General features: G+C 42.5%; 1 protein-coding gene across 4 annotated transcripts in view; it reads right to left on the bottom strand.

Annotated features, from left to right (window-relative positions):
• The window catches only part of TGFA (transforming growth factor alpha), a 108,592-nt gene extending 93,793 nt beyond the window's left edge, over positions 1–14,799 (bottom strand). For 2 of the 4 annotated variants that reach the window (XM_047853945.1, XM_047853944.1), the window contains exon 1: positions 14,542–14,799. In XM_047853945.1, the coding sequence (XP_047709901.1) occupies positions 14,542–14,581 (40 nt within the window). In that variant the 5' untranslated portion in view covers positions 14,582–14,799. Of the gene's footprint in view, positions 1–1,656; positions 1,795–14,541 lie in introns of those variants that run through there. The other 2 variants (XM_047853942.1, XM_047853941.1) reach the window with 1 other exon arrangement.
• Between the last annotated feature and the right edge of the window lie 375 nt (positions 14,800–15,174).

Here is a 15,174-nt window from a genome sequence, read left to right on the forward strand (position 1 = left end):
TGACCCTAATAGAGCACTCGTCAGAAACTTGGGAGTAATAACTTTTATATTTTTTTCTCTCCATAAGTTAAAACAGAGCAGAGTTCTGCTATTCAAGTCAGAAGACTTGACTTCTCATTTACAGATAACATGGGAAGTTTTGCATCAACTACGGGTACCATGTGGGGCTAAAGAGTTTACTAGTGATGACCTTCAGGCACTGAAGTCACTGAGAAATGCTGAAACAGCTTCTAAATCATTGAAGAATGAAGTGGCTTAATCTTAATGTGTATGTGCCTAACAGAATGTCAGAATACCGAAGGAAAAAATTAATGGAACTACAAGGAGAAATGGATGAATCCGCTATTATATTCAGAGACTTCAATAACCCCCTATCAGAAATGGATGGATTCATCAGGCAGAAAATCAGTAAGGACACGCCATCAACCAACTGGATAGGACATTCGCAGACTACTACATTCAACAACAGAATACACGGTCTTCAGAACCTCATGTGAACTTCACCAAGATACACCATATTCTGGACTATAAAATACACTTTAACACATTTAAAATACTAGAAATCATACAGGGTCTGCTCTTAGACCGGAATGGAGTTACACCTGAAGTCAGTAAGAGGAATATAACCGGAAAACCCCCCAAATACTGGACATTAAACAAAATACATCTAAAAAACACCTGGGTCAAGGAAGAGATCTCAAGAGGAGTTAAAAAAATATTTTGAACTAAATAAAAATGAAAACACAACTCATCAAAATTTGTGGGATGCAGCAAAAGCAGTGCTTAGAGGGAAATTTACATTACTGAATGAATATATTAGAAAAGAAGAAAAATCTAAAATCAGTAGTCTAAGTTTTCATCTTGGGAAAACTTAGAAAAGCAAATTAAATCTAAAACAAGCAGAAGAATAACGAAGCTAGAATAATAGGTTTAGTTACTGTTTTTACTACTTTAAATATCTGAAAATCAGTCATCCACGTGAGACAGTACTCCTCAAACTTTGCCACTAAACCCCCCTAAATGGCAAAGAGAAGGAACTCATACCTATTCCTCAAGAGTCTGGAGGCACACCCTGAAACATTCCAAAGGGAAAAAAAGAATAGAAATTTATCTGAAGTCCTATATCCTAAAAATTAATTTTGGTATTTCAATCTTGCATTCTATTAACTAATACAGCTGAGGGTTTATTTTATTTTTTTAATGTTTATTTATTTTGGCGGAGGAGGGGCAGAGAGAGAGAGAGGAAGACACAGAATCCGAAGCAGGCTCCAGGCTCTGAGCTATCAGCACAGAGCCCAATGCGGGGCCAGAACCCACAAACCGCGAGATCATGACTTGCGCCAATATCGGATGCTTAACTGACTGAGCAACCCCGGTGCCCCTGAGTTTGTTTTAATATAGAAGACAATAGATGATTTTTTTCTGCTAAATTCTTCTTTGATTCTTTAATTATTCTCTATTCCTGGGAGGCACACCAGATTCGGTCTGTGGCTCTGAGAATGCCATGGCGTACTTACTCCACAGTACTCCCCTCTGAAAAGGGGATGTGAAAATACACAGTCTCCGTTAACCAGAACATCACATGGAGGACTGCAGGCCTGCCTCATGCCCCCAGTTCCTGCAAAGCACAAAGTTCCAGAAACAATAAGAACATACAAGCAGTTTCACCATGCCTTTCAGAACAGTGAGACCGAGTGCCCATCAGTCTTCAGCCAAGCTAAGGAATGAGGTCAGTCATCCTTTCTCCCCAGGCATTCAAACATGGTAAGTAATCCTTCTCTCCACCACCACAAGTGTTTCTTCCTCCAACAGGCTCTAGGTGGGACAGAAGTAGAAGTCTTGTCATGAAAGGGAGCCATGAATGTGAAGGGATATCTACTGTACTACACTGCCTACTTTCCCAGTTTTCAATATTTTCTGCCCCCACCTCCTGGGGCAAATGACGCATTCCCAACTCAAAACAATGTTTCACTATAGGATGAGCCTCAAATTAATGGAACAGAATGAAAACTCCACAAATAGACTCAAATACTCCTAAACTGTCTCAAGTGACAAAAGTAGGATTTGGAATCAGTGATTAGAGAATAAATTATTCAATGAATGGCACAGAGTAACTGGATCAGTATTTGGCAAAAAGGCAAGTTAGATTCCTATCCCACATGTTACACCGAAATATATTCCCAAAGAATTGAAATTGATTTATTTGTTATTTGAGAGCAAGAGTGAGAGAGAGAGAGCGAGAAGGGGAGAGGGACAGAGGGAGAGAGAGAGAGAGAGACAATCTCAAGCCGGTTCCATGCTCATCGCTGAGCCTGACATAGGGCTTGATCTCACGACCCCGGGATCATGACCTGAGCCAAAATCAAGAGTCTGACACTCAACCAACTGATCCACCCACGTGCCCCAAGAATTGAAATTTGAATCCAAAAAGTAACAACATAAAAGTAGGAGGGGAGGGGTGCCTGGGTGGCTCAGTCGGTTGAGCGGGCCGACTTCGGCTCAGGTCATGATCTTGCGGTTTGTGAGTTCGAGCCCCGCTGACAGCTGGGAGCCTGGAGCCTGCTTCGGAATCTGTGTCTCCTCCTCTCTCTGCCCCTCCCCTGCTCATGCTCTGTCTGTCTCTCAATGACAAATAAACGTTAATAAAAATTTTTAAAGTAGAAGGGGAAATAAGACAAAGAGTCACAGCAAATTCCTTCCTATCCCAAGTAGAAATCCTAAAGGAAAAATGAACAGATTTTAAGTCCTTAAAAGTTAAAAACAAAAACAAAATGATACTTCTGTAAACCCAAACACAACACATATAAATGTACCCAGGACAATGAAGGAAATATTTTCAATAGATCTTTTAAAAAACTGCTTACAAATCAATAAGAAAATAATCTACCTGAAACATGGTCTAATTCACAAGAAAATTCAAACACTCAAACATGAAAAGAAGCAATGTTATCAAACTTTGGTTTTAACCAAAGAAATACAAATTAAAACAATGAGACACCCTTTTTCTAACACAATTAACAGAATCTAGAAAATTAAAATACTAATCATAGGCAAGTTTGCCAACAGATAGGCATTCACACGTAGGTGGTAGACATATAAATCTGTACAGCTTTTCTGGAGGGCAGATTGTCAAAACATATTAAGAGGTGAAAAAGTGTGTACCTTTTGACCTAGTAGTGCATTTCTGGGGATTTGGTCATAGAAGATAATTAGAAGATACTAGTAATGATTTAGCTGCAAGAATTTTCATTTCAGGTTTGAATATCTGAGTTTGAGACAACCTGTATCTCTACCCATAAAGGATGGATAAACAATGATAGAGTCGTACAATGGAATGTGTTACAGACATCATAAAAAGGATAGGTTGATAGATTTTTTTTTTTTGCATTTTTGCTACAGAAATATCTTCCCTACATACTGTAAGTGAAAAGCAGATTTAAAAATACCAAATGCTTTTTTTTTGTTTGAAGGAAGAAGTGAGTTTACAAATATCTGTATCCATACAGAGAAAGAGATCTGGTAGGATACTTGCCAGTTAAACCTAGTAAAATGATGTCAAATTTGGGGGGTGCTTTTTTGATTCTTCCGTTTATAGATTCTGATTTGAACTTCATTTCGGAAAAAGAGTGAGGGGGATTTAACCGAGGCCAGCAGAGAAGGTGTGTACCCCGAATGACCCACGTGGGGAGGTGGTGACCAGAGGGTGGATGTGCTCTGTGGACACTAAGAAGCCTGTTTGTTTTGGGGTTTTCTTTTTACTGTTTTTTTGAGAGGGTGAGAGAGCAAGCGAGTGCAGGCGAGGTGCAGAGAGAGGGGGAGTCAGAGAATCCGAAGGAGGCTCCCTGCTGTCAGCACAAAGCTCCATGTGAGGCTTGAACCCAGGAGCCCTGAGAACATGACCTGAGCCGAAGCTGGACGCTCAACCGACTGAGCCACCCAGGCGCCCGTTTTGGGGTTTTCTTTGTGTGGCAAGGGAGGGGCCGATGAGATTTAGAGACAGTCCAGATCCAGAAAGATTCCCCATCTGTGTGATCTATGAGTTTACCTCACCTCTCTAAATAATGCTCAGGCTCCAAGCTTGCTTTCATTCCAGTTCAGGGGCCTATGATTCATCCCCTGAAACCCTAATTATAACACCCAAGGTCTGCTATGTGCAAAAAACATCTGTCATTGTTTAAATTTGCTGGCAGGGAATGTGTACAGCATGCAAACAGGCCTGATGATACGCTCCTCCAAAGCAAAAATAATAACCCAGAAACTGTCCCAAGGTGAGAAGTGTTCAAGCCCAGAGTTTCCAACTGAGCTCAGTGACATAGAAGATGAACAGGTTATGTCCCTCCATAGTTCACATGCCAGCTCCTCAGAGCCACTGCCATGGTCAAAGTTATAGGTCTTACGCTTTCTCTTTCAACCAAGAAAAGTATCTTATGTTTGTGTTCGCTGTATTGGTTCCCAAGGCCCAGCAGAGGGAGGGGAGCAGAGTGTGTAATTGCAAACCTCTCATTTATCTGCTTCAGCCACTTTTGTGTCACCGCATTACGTGTACCATTTAGCCAGTTAATCTCCTGCACCTCTTGGAAGTAATTACCCAGAGAATGCCTCTGACCTGGCAAGAGATGACGAAACAGCAGTAAAGGTGCATCTGTCCTTTAAGTGCCCAGGAGAATTGTTTACTGACCTCATTCAAACTCAGATCAAAGGCCCTAAAGAACTCAAGCTGAAGATATGGTCTCTTTGTAAGAATCCAATATTTTTTTTACTGAGAAGTTCTGATCGTAAAAACAAAAAAGAACCAAAAAGCAAATGAGCAAACGGCAAAAATCTCCCACACCAGTACTGGCTGTCTTGCTTCAAACACTCTAGTGGCATCTCATGGACACAGTAGTGTATTTGGAGGTTTTTAAACTTTTTAAAGCTTGAGCCAACAGGAAGCTAGTTAGTAGCCTTTGCTAGAAATTACAATGCCACACATCATCCAAATCAGAAATGGCATTACTATAACAACTTTGGCACATGCAGTTATGCAAATAAACTGGTTATTTCCCTGGGCTCCTAGGAACACTATTAAAATGAAGTCTTCGCTTGAATTTGGTTTAAGATTAAAAAGAAGGGGCGCCTGGGTGGCTCAGTCAGTTAAGCGTCCGACTTTGGCTCAGGTCACGATCTCATGGTTTGTGAGTTCGAGCCCCACATCGGGCTCTGTACTGACAGCTCAGAGCCTGGAGCCTGTTTCAGATCCTGTGTCTCTCTCTCTCTCTCTCTGCCCCCCCCCCCCCGCCCCCCGCTCATGCTCTGTCTCTGTCTCAAAAATAAAAAAAAATTAAAAAAAAAAAAAAAAGAAGAAGGTTTTGGGTTCCCCTCCCCCCAAAGTTATTATCAAGAAAAACAAACTTAAAAATGTATTTTGTTTTGGGGGCCTAGGTACTTACTTATTTTCATATTTGGTAAAGTCACATTAGCTGGGACCACAGATGCAAAAGAAAACTAAGTTAAAATGAGATTGTTTACAAATTTATGCTAAAAATTTAGAAATCTGAATTGAATAGATGGTGAGGGAAATAATGACCAAAAATGACTCAAGAGGTGGAAAACTTAAACTGACCACTAGCAATTTCTTTCAAGCCTTCACAGAGCCATTTGCTTCCATATCTCAACTACTTAAGAGTATATAACAGACGGAATGTTTTAAAATGTATGTTATAAAGCTGACATAATGCTGATATCAAAACCTAAAAAGGAGGGGCACCTGGGTGGCTCAGTTGGTTGAGCGTCTTGATTTCAGCTCAGGTCATGATCTCAGGTCACAATCATAAGACAGAACCCGTGTTGGGTTCATTGCTGAGCGTGGAGCCTGCTTAAGATTCTTTCTCTCTCCCTCTCTGCCCCTCTCCCTCGCTCACACTCTCTTAAATAAAAAACAAAAAACAAAACACAAAACAGAACACTAAAAAAGAAAACAAGGCCACCAAACTTCAGAATGGATCAAATCCAGCAGTATGTACAGAGAATAATCCCACAGAGCCAAGGAGGGTTCATTCCGGGGAAGTGAAGGATGGCTTTAACATAATCAGGTCAATAAAAGTCCTCAAAGCATTTGAAAGAAGCAAGACCCACAACTCGTATTATCTCCTCTGCTTTAAAAAACAAAGCTAAATGCCAAATCTTTTAGGTTATAAAGTGCATTTTATTAACATGATAAAGTTTATTTGTATATATACACATACAGTAAAACCTTGGATTGCGAGTAACTTGTTCTGCAAGTGTTCTGCAAGATGAGCAAACACTTCCAATATATTTTAACTTGATAAATGAGTGACGTCTTGCAATGTGAGTAATACGTGACGGTAAATGTCACGTGATCACAACTGATCCAAATGGTTCTTGAAATTCGCTTTGATATACAAGTGCTTTGGATTACAAGCATGTTTCTGGGACAAATTATGCTCACAAACCACGGTTTTACTATATATACATTTTCACACGTATGTATATATAATATGTCCTCACATATAATCACAAAAGTCATCCTTAACTGTTTATGCTACAAATATTATCAGTAAGTCAAGAAAAATGAAAGGATATCTATTGCCTTTTAAAAAATGTTCTTTGGGGTGCCTGACTGGCTCAGTCAGTTAAGCGTCCCACTTCGGCTCAGGTCATGATCTCACAGTTCTGGAGTTCGAGCCCCGCATGGGACCCTGGGCTGACAGCTCAGAGCCTGAAGCCTGCTTCCGATTCTATGTCTCCCTTTCTCTTTGCCCCTTCCCCACTCATTCTCTCTCCTCTCAAAAATAAATAAATATTTAAAAAAAAAAATGTTCTTCAAATCCTAGCCAGCTATAAGAAAAAGTAGTAAGGGCTAAAAATATGGAATGGAAGGAGGAAAAGCTATCGCTATTCAAGATTACATGATCATGTACCAGCAAACCAAAGAGAATAAACTGAAGGACTATTAGAATTAACAAAACCCATTACAAAAGAAATATATGTTTTTATTTTTATTTTTTTTGATGTTTTTATTTATTTTTGAGACAGAGAGAGACAGAGCATGAGCAGGGGAGGGGCAGAGAGAGAGGGAGACACAGAATCTGAAGCAGGCTCCAGGCTCTGAGCTGTCAGCACAGAGCCCGACGTGGGGCTCAAACTCACAAACCGTGAGATCATGAAGTGATCTGAAGTCGGACGCCCAACCGACTGAGCCACCCAGGTGCCCCAGAAATATATATTTTTAAATAATAGCAACAACCGGTTATAATAGAGAGCAGGAGGAAATGTCTAACTCGCTAAAACACAAGCTCTAGGTCTTATTTTTGGCTGATTCCCTAGCATCTAGAAGCTGTCTTGGCACAGAATAGGGGCTCAATAAACATTTGCAGAATACATGAATGAACAAATTCACAGTAAGTGCAAAAATACAAAATAATAGAACCAAATTAAATACAGATTCAAGTACTTATAGGAATTTAGCATGGGATAAAAATGGAATATGAAAACCATAGTAGACAGGATAGATTATTCCACAAATAGCAATTGAGACCATTAACTGGTTGACTATTAAAAAAATATGAAATGTGAGTTGTACTTCATACCATATACAAGAATAGATTCTAGATAGAATAGTTGAACATAATATATGAGACTTAGGAGAAAAAAAAAAAGTAAATATTTGCCTTATCTTAGGCAAGATTTTCCTTGTCTTAGGAAGGTTCTCCTAACTGTGTAAGTGATGGTAGAGAGCTTAAAGGGGAAAGATATATTTTTTTGGTTTCTGCTACATAAAAACCTTTGGTATGTCAAAAATACCATAACCAAAAAAGATATACAATAAATGGGGGAAACACCTGCAAAATATTAATATTCTTTTTATATAAATTGTTATTATAAAGCTCTAAGGATGCTCAATCAATATGAAAAAAAATTGAAAAGATTAAGTTGCAAATAAGATGACATGGCCAACAAAAATAATTTAGTCATCTCAGCAAATATTAAATATGAAGACTGGACTGAGGTCTCCAATCAACTTGGCAAATGTTAAAACTAACTTCTAGAGTTATGGAAGATTCAAGAAAATGGTGTTCATACACTGCTGGTGGGAGAAAAGACCAATTGCTAGGAATTTTTCTAAAGATGTGCCAAACATTTATGTACACAAATGTCTGTTGTATCATTTATCTTCCTTGATTTCAGGCATTTTAATTAATATAAGCTTGTTATAAAAAAATTAACCAGTTGAAACCAAGGCACTGTCCTATATATACAGTTCTATGGCTTTCTAAATTTAATAGATCATGAAACCTTTATTCTTTCAAATAGCTACATAGCAAATAATTGTACTGTTATATAAAGATAACTTGTTTAAGGAATCTCCTTAAATAGTTATAACAGTGGGTACTGGCAACTTGTTATAAACTAATCAATAATCACCATCCTTCACATTTTTATTTGCATATTTAGGCAACTATTTAATAGGATATATATCAAAAAGTGGAACTGATAACCCAAGTTATGCCCGCCTAAAATTGATAGCTATTGCCACACTACCTTCCAAAACAGTTGTATCAACTTATATTCCCAATAGTGTGCAGATTCTTCACAGTGAGAAATGGGAAAAATGTATATGGACAAAAGTGTTTCAGAATTGGTTAAATTATATTAAATCTAGTCAAGAGGTTATTTCCCAGCCACTAGGAATGATGTAGTGGGTGAATGTTTAATGACTTAAAAAATGAATGACTTAAAAAGTGTTTATTATGAAGGTTGTTAAATTGCAAAAACAAGTAAGTTAAACAGTGTGAATCCATCAAAATTCAGAAATGCTTTCAAAGCATATCTACCTATATATTCATCCATAGGCTGTATAACAAAATGTTAATCATGGTTATCTTTGGGTGTTAGAACCACAGGTCACTGAAACACTTTTTTCTCTTATGCTTTCCAGAATTTGCAAATGGTCTAGAAGAGGGGAAAAATGTTTTTCTGCAATCATTAAAAACATTAAATCCTAATCTATTTTTGAAAAATAACAATAAAACAATTATTCTGAAGACTAACTGTATCAGCATTGGTAGAATTTATATGCAACCACCCTTGATAGTTTAGGATAAATGTTAACTATGTGGCCAAGTGTTTGCCAACAGAGTCTACACTACCCCAGAGGGTCCTCAAGTGCGTAGTGGTCTCCTCTGAGGTTCCACTTGTACTCTAGATGGGCCAAGGGCAGAGATGAAGACCCAGGATCTCTGCCTCTAAAGAATCCCCAACTGCTAGAGAGGACAAGCACCAACCAATGTTAATCCAAGGCAGGACATGGAGGGAGCAGAGTGCTGCTGCTGAGGTTCCCAGACAGAAAAGTTAACACATTCAAAGATAAAACCAAAAAACGTAAGACAATAGCTGGCTGGTGTTCTGTAAGTTATACAAGCTCGTTACACAAAGGAGTTACGCATACATCCCTTCTTGAGGAAGTCCTAACCATTTCTCTACAAGTACTTGAGAAATGCAAACACTAGAGTGGGGGAAACTGAATGCTTTTCAAGGTAAGGAAGCAGACAACAAAAAATTAAAAGCAAAAGTGCTGAGCATAGAATTCACTTGACTAGGGGAGAGACTCCATGTGAAATTGTGTTTCCTATGACTTGAGGGGGGAAAAAGGCACTAGCAAATATAAAATTCCATTTCAACAAACTTCTTTTTCCAAGCCCAGGTAACAACTATTTACGTCATATTCAATACAACCAATTCATTTTTTTCAGTTTATTTATTTATTGTGTGTGTGTGTGTGTGTGTGTGTGTGTGAGAGAGAGAGAGAGAGAGAGAGAGAGAGAGAGAGAGAGAGAGAGAAACAGAATCCTAAGCAGGCTCCGGGCTGACAGCACCAATGTGGGGCTCGAACTCACAAACCATGAGATCATGACCTGAGCTGAAACCAAGAATCAGACACTTAATTGACTAAGCCACCCAGGCACCCCAGTACAACCAATTCATAATGTTTCAAAAGACTACCCAGATTTTTGGAGTTGGTCTAAAGAGAATGTACCTTGTACTTGAAGAGCTCCAAAGAGATGGTTCTGGTAGCCTAGATTTTAGGCTTTCCTGATTCTATGAAAGATTTTTTATACTTGACATTTCACAAGGGGAAAAAAAAAAGGCAAAACAAAACCAGAAGTCACTGTAAAAGTGCTCGAATTCTCCATCTAGATGCAATCTTAAATATATTAGCCTTCAGCATAAAATTAAATTTGTACTTTAAAATGAGGTGATTAAAAATAGTTGAAATGACAGCCAAACAACGGTCAATTTTTGGCAACCCCCCAAAAAAGAAAGCGGGAGATGCTTAGCATTGGTCAGCTTAAGTCTAATGAGAGAAGATGGTCACATTTTCCAGAGGTAAAGGTCAAGGACACTTATGACAATTAAGAGATCTCAGCAAGAGTTCTAACTCTGCTCTGGTCAGCAAGACAGGCCACAGAAGCACCTTTAATAATGGCTCGTAAATCCACAGCAGCATTCAGAAACATCAGCACGTACTTTAGATAAAACGCAACTGGGTAAGCCAGAAGCTTCCCTAACAGGAACCGGCTGAAGAGCAGTGGTTCTCCAAGGGCCCCTCTCCTCTCCTACCCCACCAGCAGCTTAAGCTACACCTGGACAGTTGTCAGACATGCAAACTCCTACCTCCTACCAGGCAACTGGTTTACCAAGCCCTCCAGGTGGCTGTGATTTGAGGCACGCTGCGGAAGGTCCTACAGAGGTTTTACGTGTGAAGCCAGGCACAAGATACCCAATTCAGTGTGCCACGCTAATCCCATTTTGGCTGACCCAACCTCCACTTCCCAATGCCCAATCCCTTTCAGCGGGCAGCCCACAGAGTAGGACTTTGTTCAAACACACTTTCAAAAGGCCCTTAGAGATAGGTCTAATGGAAAAGTCAGCTATTTTTCCTATGTTACCATAGTAACAGGAAGCATCATTTACTCCTGTAAGAAAGGTCCCCTTTGCAGGGGACATTGAATATTTACAGAAAGATCTCTTTATCCTAGGAAACCAAATTTTGGAAAAGCAAATATGGGAAACTTAGCCTCTAAGCCTTCCATATACACCTTTACAGCCCATGTTCTAAGTGAACTTTCCCTAATTATGGCTGCCCAATAAGGAAAACATGTGTCCTGGGCAAACCTCCACTGTCTACTCTGAAAGACATCATTTCCATGTAATGGAGAAGAGGGCTGTCTTACTTCATGCCCTCTACTGGTCCCTCAGTCCCAAATCCACAGGGAAGCCGACCTGCTTCATCTCTACCCATCCTTAATGACACCTGGGGTCCTAGGACCCTTCTTTAGGTTACAACCAGTCCTACTTCTGGGAACTGCCATAAACATAATGGTTATTTCTGGATTATAAAATCCATTTCTGTATTATAAAATCAATTTCATTTTGTGTGCAGTCAGTCCTTTATAAGTATAGTTTATAAATAGCTTCTATATTTACCATCTCATTTGATTCTCCTAACAGCCTGTGAGGTGGGTGCAGTTTTATTATTCCCACTTTACAGGTAAGAAAACTGGAACTTAGTGCTGACTTCAATAAACGGACCACCGAACACTGAGGAAATACAAATGTTTTGCATCAAAAATTAAAGAATTCATGACGTCCAAAAAAAAAAAAATCCCAAACTTGCTTGAATTGGCATCTGCCAAATGACCCTCACTAAATCATTAAGTGGATTTTTAGGTTGGGTGGTATTTTCTGGCTTAGGAAAGGTGGGGAGCTAGAAGATAAGACAGTCAAACTTTCCAGCTACAGAATGGACACAATCTGCTCTAACATCTGGAATTCTATGGGGTTCAAAGTCATAACAACAATGGTGATGATGGCACTAAGATTAATTCAATTCTTACTACGTGACAGGCACCATTCTATGTTCGTTAAATATATCCAACAGGCCTGTTAATTTCACAGATGAGCAAAACAAGACACAGAAAAACTAAGTAACTTGCCCAGGATCACACCATCTTGTTCCCTGCTCACAGAGGAGGATGTGGGACTGAAGGTGCCAAGCTCCTATGAGGTGTGCCTGGTCAGTGATGGAAATCTGACATGGAGGCAGCCACCACAGGAACCCGGATCACATTTCCAATGTTGCCATTTAAGCAACAGTCTCCACACTCTTCCAGCCAAAACATCAATCATCGCTCAGGTTCCAAGTAATCAGGAGCATCAGCTGAGACTCCAAACAACCAGTTTCTTTTCAGACTGTCTCCACGAAGATTGGGGAGGAGGGGAGAGATCTCGGCTTTCTAGATTTGCCGATTTGCCTGGAACTGCCTTCAACCAATTTAAGAGAAATTAGAGAGGAAAGCAGCTCTGGAGGAAATGTGCAAATTAAAGATGCATGTGGCACTGATGAGTGCTATTCAGTAATCTAGCGGAAAGTGAGGTGGGAGGCAGAAGTTGTAGTCAATGATCAGAACTAAAGACTTAAGAAAAAAGAAATATAAATAAACTCGTGTAAAGTATTCCTGCCTTCTTTTTCCTTTTTTTTTTTTCTTTCCAACTGCTCATATTTTGGAACTGTATGAGCCAGCTTTTACATACTGATCAATCTTTTTAAGATTATACACTCTTTTCTTAAGAAACAAAGATCAGGTTGAACTCCTAGGCAAAAAGGAAAAATAACATGATGAATGCATGCAATCTTCATGGGCAAGGGCAGGGCAACTTTCAAAGGTGCCTTCAAACTTGTTCACCATCTTTTCCTGCCTCTAATTTTCACTGAATAACCTAAGACCACCTTCAGATCCTAGGGGTCCAACAGAAAACCCAATTTAACAGCAAGTTCTAGGGTATTCCATATAATCTCACCTTCAGGAAAAGTCCCCAAACTGGGAGATGGGACTCTAGTGACCAACCACAGTTAGGTGACCTTTCAAACCCTTGATTCTCCCACACTCTAACAATCCTGGCCCAAGTACTTACTCACTGTGGGCTTTGGGTACTTCACCTTCCTCCTCTGTAAAACAGGGAAGATAATACCTTCTTCATCAGGTTGGTGGGAAAATTAAATGAATACATGTAAAGCACTTAGAACAGTGTCTGGCACAGAGTAAGTGCTCAAATAGCATAAGCTATTATTACTACCAGAATTTGCAAACAAACAAAAAACACTACAAAGGCACCTGCAGACAGGAGGCTTCTGATGTACCGGTAATGTTTTGTTGCTTTAAAAACCATCTAAAATCAGAACCGTCAATACAAAAAATTAAAAAGGTTTTGTAAACGGGGAGAAAAAGCCATCCATAATCATGCCACCTGTTGGTGAGTTTCAGGGTAAGCTACATCTCTGAGCCTGGGTTCCACCACTGCTCCGTTTCCCTCTAAAACGATGCCTCCCCTTCTGCTGCGGTTCTTAACCAGCGTTTCATGGGCAGAATTACAGGCGGGTCCGTGAGCCCTCTGAAACTGTACAGGAACTGGGTGAGGCTGCGGCTCTGGGCATTTTTTGAGGGGAAGGGCTCCACAGCTTTTCTCAGGCTACAATAAATTATCCAGGTAGGAGCAACTTGCTTTATAGGGTTAAGCTCAGGGGATGTCGACTGAGCAATTCATTTTACGGAAGCTGCACCAATAAACCTGGACACCTGGGCTGTTAACCAGCTATCTCAATAGCAGAGAGGCCCGGCACGGAGAGGGGCGAGAGCCCGCCAGGCAGCGCACTGCGCTGCGCCCCTTACCCCTTACATACAGTCCTGTGAACTTCACCGCGGAAAAACTCACGGGCTCCACAGACGACACCCAGGTTTGGCGAGTTTAACTTTCCCTCCCTTCCCCCAACTCGCGTTCCCTTCCAAGAACAAACTCAAAGGAAATTGGCAACGCTCCGTCTAGGGTTTCACTCCTGCCCTCGGCTGACACTTAAACCACTTCTCCCAGGGAAGTTAATTAAAAGCACAATTAATCCGCACAAAAATCCAAAACATACCCCAAAGCTCAAGAGCTCCTGAAGTTAGAAGACTGAGGGCTCCTCTGCTGATTGTGACCTTCTGCCCGTCACTGGGTCTCAGGGGTAGGCAGGGGATACGACAGGGAAGAGGCATAGGGTCTGACGCCAGCCACCTTCTCCGCGTCTATGCTTACCGCCACCAGTGAGGACGGGCTTGGTTGGAGACAGCCAGGTATGCAGGTAGGTGTGGGCAAGTGTACGAACACCGAGCCGCGGCGGATTAAAGTTCAAGCCCGTTTGCACACCGCTTCCCCTTCCCCGGCCGGCGTTCTCACGCACGGCCCAGGCGGCCACTCCCCGGGGAAAGCCTGGGCGCTCGACGGTCCCCCTCTTTGGAATGGGCTCCTCCAAAACCCTAGTAAGCCCTCGTGACTTCCACTGCCCCCCACCCCCGGCCTCCAACCCTTGAAAAGCATGAACCTCCCTCGACTCTCCTAGGCGGGCGCAGAAACCCCCCAGGAAAAAGAAATGGAGGGGCCAGCGGAAAGCGGGGTGTCGCCGAGGGCAGGTGGCTCAGGGCGCGCAGCAGGCAGCGTACGTACCCAGCGCGAGCAAGGCGAGCTGTCCAGCCGAGGGGACCATCTTACGGGCGGCGGGCAGCAGGCGCTCCAGCCTCCTGCCCTACCTGCGGTGCCCGAGTGGCGAAGCGGCGCCGCGCTGCGGGGGAAAAAGGCGCCGGCGAGGCAAGGCCAGCCCCCGGCGCGGGCGGGCGGAGGCAGGACCGAACGCTCTCTGCTGCACTCACCCTGACGCGCGGCCGGCCGGGCGGAAATGGGAAGGCGGTTACCGTCACCTCTCCGCCACTCGGGGACCGGGCCACTGCGGACCACCCTCCCTCCCCGATGGGGGTGCCCCCCTACGGCCACAGCGGGTGGGGGTTTGGGGCTGGGGGCGGGGACGCCGCGCGCACAGTGCAGGGCGCGGGCGGCGGGCGGGGCGGGGCGAGCGGGGAATCTCGGAACCCCGCCGCGCTAGCCTGGCACCCAGGCGGAGGGAAAGGCAGGAAGCGCCCGACTTCAGACACCACCCTCAGACTAGCAGCGCAGTGCGGCCGCGGCGGGGCTCGAGCGTCCGGGCGCGGTGGTCGCTTCCAGGCTCTGCGCAGGGGAGCGGAGCCGCCCGGGCGTCCGGCACCTGCGCGGACGGCCGCTGCGGGGGGCTCTCCCCGCTGGGAC

The sequence above is a fragment of the Prionailurus viverrinus genome, chromosome A3, assembly GCF_022837055.1.
Source record: "Prionailurus viverrinus isolate Anna chromosome A3, UM_Priviv_1.0, whole genome shotgun sequence".
NCBI lineage: Eukaryota > Metazoa > Chordata > Mammalia > Carnivora > Felidae > Prionailurus > Prionailurus viverrinus.